This window comes from Eschrichtius robustus, chromosome X (assembly GCF_028021215.1).
Source record: "Eschrichtius robustus isolate mEscRob2 chromosome X, mEscRob2.pri, whole genome shotgun sequence".
In the NCBI taxonomy this organism is placed as follows: domain Eukaryota; kingdom Metazoa; phylum Chordata; class Mammalia; order Artiodactyla; family Eschrichtiidae; genus Eschrichtius; species Eschrichtius robustus.
The window spans coordinates 92,381,583-92,386,438 of record NC_090845.1 but is presented as its reverse complement, the minus strand read 5'-3'; the positions used below and the strand labels follow the sequence as shown (position 1 = coordinate 92,386,438).

General features: G+C 45.7%; 1 protein-coding gene across 2 annotated transcripts; it reads right to left on the bottom strand.

The window, feature by feature from the left end:
- Positions 1-2,512: 2,512 nt before the first annotated feature.
- TCEAL4 (transcription elongation factor A like 4) lies at positions 2,513-4,624 on the bottom strand. 2 transcript variants are annotated; one of them, XM_068533888.1, is made up of 3 exons: positions 4,510-4,624; positions 3,857-3,929; positions 2,513-3,494 (listed from the first exon to the last, which is right to left on the bottom strand). In XM_068533888.1, the coding sequence occupies exon 3, from the start codon at positions 3,466-3,468 to the stop codon at positions 2,806-2,808; it is 663 nt and encodes a 220-aa protein (XP_068389989.1). In that variant the 5' UTR covers positions 3,469-3,494; positions 3,857-3,929; positions 4,510-4,624; the 3' UTR covers positions 2,513-2,805. The 2 variants fall into 2 exon arrangements, with proteins under 2 accessions (XP_068389989.1, XP_068389990.1); XM_068533889.1 differs by having other exon boundaries at positions 2,513-3,489; positions 4,510-4,613.
- Positions 4,625-4,856: the final 232 nt, after the last annotated feature.

The window sequence follows — 4,856 nt, the reverse complement described above, 5'->3', positions numbered from 1 at the left end:
ACAAACTCCTGGCCACAAGATCGCAGGATGTAAGTTAATATATAAAAGTTACTTGCTTTCCTATATACCAGTAATGAACAACTAGAATTTGATTATTTAAAAGTGCCATTTATAATAGCATTCCCACAACACAGGATGTGACAAAAGACTCTAAGTATATCACAAATGCATGAAACAACTTCACTGAAAGGGATGGAAAAATAAGGCACTGGCATAGGTAACTTTGGAAATGAGTGGAGTCTGTAAGACTAAAGACAAAATTTTCTCTCTATATAAATATTTTAAAACATATAAAGACACATATATATATACACATACATATATATATGTATATATGGAGAGAGACAGAAAGAGATGCATATATATGCATGGGTTATTATATACCCATATATCTTCTTTCTCTGTCTACCGAGAGGGCCTATACACAATGATATCCCAATAGTAACAAGTACACCTAACACCCAAATCTTGGTTTTTAATACCATTCTCCAACGAAAGGTACCAGGGCTCCTTGGAGAAATGGCTGATTCTAGGACTTGGGCAGGAAATATGCAAGGTAAGACTAGAGCATCTTGTAGTGCCAGAAAGAGTTTTTTAAAAAAAGCACACACATACACAATGATGGAAGTATGTCAAATAGATCCAAGAGCCAACTGAAAGAGCTTCCAATGGCCAAAAGTGGAACAATTTGAGCAATGAAAATATATAAAATAGTATTAGATTATAGTCCAAAGAATAAAATTAATGAGCCCATACTTATATAAATAAATTGAATACATTAATAAATGGGGGAGAAATCAAATATCCTACGCAGAATTCCAAATAAATGTTGGAGATACTCCATCCTCAAGGCGGTAACTTTGGAAATGAGATAACTTTGAAATAACACCGCATTCTTTAAGTGTGGACTATGCAGAGTGACTTTCTTCCAGAGTACAGTCTGGAAAGGGAGAAATAAAAGGGTAACTTTACCATGGAGAATCCTGACAAACACTACCTCAGCCAGGTGACCAACGTTAACATCAACAGGAATAATATTGATAGCATATATCCTTTATATGATGCCACTTTACCTGTGTGATCTTCTTCCCAAAAGCACTTAACACCTGCCTAACCACAAGAAAAAAGTCAAGCAAACTGATATTGTGGTACACTATACAAAGTACCTGACCAGTACTTCTCAAGAATGTCAAGGCATAAGAAACAGGGAAAGTGTGAGAAACTGTCACAGCCAAGAGGAGCCTAAGGAGACATAATGACTAAATATAAGGTGGTAACCTGGATAGGATCCTGGAACAGTAAAAGGACATTAGGGAAAAACTGAGGAAATATGAATAAAGTATGTACTTTGGTAAATAATAATGTATCAACATTGGTTCATTGTGACAAACACTTCAAACTAAAGTAAACTGTTAATAATAGGGGATACTAGGTATGGGGTAAACGGAAACTATATATCTTTGCAATAATTCTGTAAATCTACAACTGTCCTAAAATAAAAGTTTATTTAAAGAAACACTATAAGCAAATAAAGGGCTAATGAAGAGCCAGACGAAAAAATCACATAGGTAGATGGGTCTGCTGAAATGATAAGCCAGGGCTTAACAGGAATTTCCTAGGGGACAGCTCCTTCTAAGATGAAAACGTCAGCAGACAAGAGATTAACAGGTGAGAATAGCACAGCATCTGGTCACTCAGGTTTTTCTCCTGGCTCAATCTCCTGTATCTAAATCCAGTGGAGAGGGCTGTATGCAAAAACACACACAAACCAACAAAAAACTTGGAAGGGTGTGTTTTATAAGAACTTCATAAATATCAAGGCCCAAGCGACAATTGGGTGCTACCCACCAGAGTTAGGGAAACTCTACTGTAGGTAGAGAATTCTCCACCCTTCTGTTGTGACACTGTGTTGCTTTAGTCCATCATGATCTCCAGCACCATCAGCAGCAGTGGGGGCCTTAGGAGGGTACAGGACAAACTAGAAGAGGCACAGTGCCTAAGAGTCATGGCATTACCCAGGGGAAAGTGGCACCCACCTCTCAGCTGTCTGGACTTAATCCTGGACACATGTGAGAGCTCCCTCAGCCCTCTCCCAAACATCTGATGGGGTTCTGGTCCTGCTAGTGCAGGGGAGAGGGTAGGAGCCAGCCTAACACAGTTCACACACTCAGCATCTCATCGGATATCCTCCACAGCCCTGGAAGGCAAGTTTTATCCCCAGTTCATTGATGCTAAGACTCTCCCTTACAATAATGGATCTGTAATAATTGCCAGGTTGATTCTTCCAGCTTTGAGTCCCAGAGGTAATGTGACTTTTACTTATCATTTCATGTCCTGACAACAGAAATTTTATGTGTCTCCACTGCCTTCATAAGCTGAACAGTACTTTTGATTGCTTGGTATTGCTTTCCTATTTTTTTATCTTTCATTATTGTTATGATAAAAGTAATCTGTGTTTTTTTAAGAGAATATAAACAGATGGACAAAAAAACAGAAAAAAATCACCCATAGATAACCACTGTTAATCTTTTAGTAGACACAGCTTTCCGAGTTTTTTCTGTACACGGATCACTAGGTAAGTATCATTGTAGTTTTACAAAAATGGACTCATGCCGTACATATGGTTCTGAAAACTGGTTTTTTAAAAATTTTACAATGCACCATAAACATTTTTCCATGCAATGGATGAAAATCTGCTACTGAAACACACAGGGCTGCAGTTGGATAAAGAGAGTAACACCTAAAGCATAGTATTAGCATAAGGTTAAATAAAGCACAAGGCCTTGCAAATGCCTGCCAGGGGCACTACACAAAAGGAATGTCTTCAAAGCCCCTTTGCGGGGCCCTGCAGCCACCCCTGAGTTCCCTTGGGCCCCTCGGGTGGAAGGGGTCCTGTAAACTTTTTTGCATCCACATAAACCCCCCCAATTTCTGTCTGGTTTTCTTCACCTCATCCTCCACCCTGGCCATCTCGTCAAATTCTCTTATCATCTCTTCATTGCTCAAATGCATATCATGTATGGCCTCCTTGTATTCCTTGAGACACTGAGCCAGCCCCTTGTTGGTTTTTCTTTTGGCCTTCCTGGGTACATCATCCCCAGCTGGGCGCTTTCCTGCAGCCCTTGGTTCGCTGGCTGGCTTTTCTTCTTTTGGCTTTCCCTCGCTCACTGGTTTTCCCTCACTCTCTGGTTTTCCTTCTTTTGGTTTTCCCTCACTCACTGGCTTTCCTTGGCTCTCTGGATTTCCTTCTTTTGGCTTTGCCTCACTCTCTGGCTTTTCCTTACCCTTTAGTACTTCCTCATCTTCTGTCTTTCCCTTGAGATCTGTCCTTCCCTTGTTTTCTAACTTTTCCTTGTCTTCCACAGTACAAGCTACTCCCAGCTTTCCCGCATCCAGTGGCTGTTCTTTGTTTTCCATCTTGCCTTGGTTCTCAGGCTTTCCTTCATTTTCACTGCAGAGTTTTTCCATGTTGAGCGTCCCCTCCTTTTCCTGTCCTGGGGATGGGGCAGGGGGAAGAGAAGACAAAGAGGAAACAAGGAAGACTGAGGGCTTGGGGATGGAATGCAGGTCCGGATAGTAGCAGTCGCTTCTCGCCCCTTGTCAGGGGTCCCCGGACCTGGCCCGGCCCTCCTAGTGTGCCTTCTTCCCACCCTTTACTCCACCATTCCTCGTGCACACGTGAGCCAACCATTTCCCAGACAGACCCTGCCATTTTTCCCTACGCTTGCTCAGCATGGCAGAGTGTGTGTAAATGTGTTGGGAAGTGGGCAGTGGGGCCCCCAATTCTGCCCGGGCCGTGCCCTCCACACTCCCCACCCCTCTGCGTCCCTGTCCAGTGCCCTCCTCCTTCACTGACCTGCGGGGATTCTGGACAGGTTCCTCCTCTTTCTCTAGCCCAGCAGAGCACTGGGAACAACAGACACGTACACCTGCAGACAGACAGGAGACCGGGGATGAGGCATCGGTGGATGCACAGGGACTCGGGTTCTTTTTCCGAATCCGGGTCCTCCTCACCCAACGTTTCCCTTCCCCACCTCCTCCGCCCCCACAGCACCCCAGCCGCCATTTCTTTGCACTCCTCGGGCGCCAGACCAGGATGTTTTCCAAACTAATTTTGGATCTCTGCGTCCTTCTCCCGCAGAGGAAACTCGCCCCCCAACCCTTGAGGTCAACTTTTTACTCTACGCACGGAGTGGCAGAGGGGGTTTATTTCCACTGTCTCACTGCTGGGGCACCCCGCCAACTCATCATCTCCGGCTCCAAAATGGACGGAGGGTAGAGAAGAAGTGTGCAGAAAGGCGAATGGGTACTTGGGGTGTCCGCCTTCCCCACCCTCTGCCCAATGGCCGTTTACTCCCCCTTAGCCGTTTTTCCCACCGCCATCTCTATCTACACTCTGGCTAGCTCCCCTCGACCAGGACCCCATCCCCAACCTTTTTCCTTTCCGCGCCCCTTCCCCCTCCCCCATTCCGGTGTCCCGCAGGCAGCGACGAGAGCTCTCACACTGACCTGAAAGAACCTGGAGCAACAATTAGGGGCTCCCAGACGGCTCCGGGTCCGACAGCAGGGAGCCAGGACTGGCACCCGGACGGTGCCCACTTCGGAGCCCGGCGGTCACGTGAGCGCTGCGTCACCCGAGCTCCGCCCTCGCACCCCGCCCACCAGCCGGAGTCAGCCAGACGCCCACCGCCTCCCTCCGGCAGGTCCGCCCGCCAACCTCTCCCGGCCCTTTTGTCCTTTTCCTCTTCTTGAGAAGTTGATCAGAGAAAGAATTTTAATAAAAAACACAGAAGCTTTTTTTAATGGGCTGGGCGGTCCGGGGGAGGAGTCCATAACGTTGCTCTTAAATTCCGTTG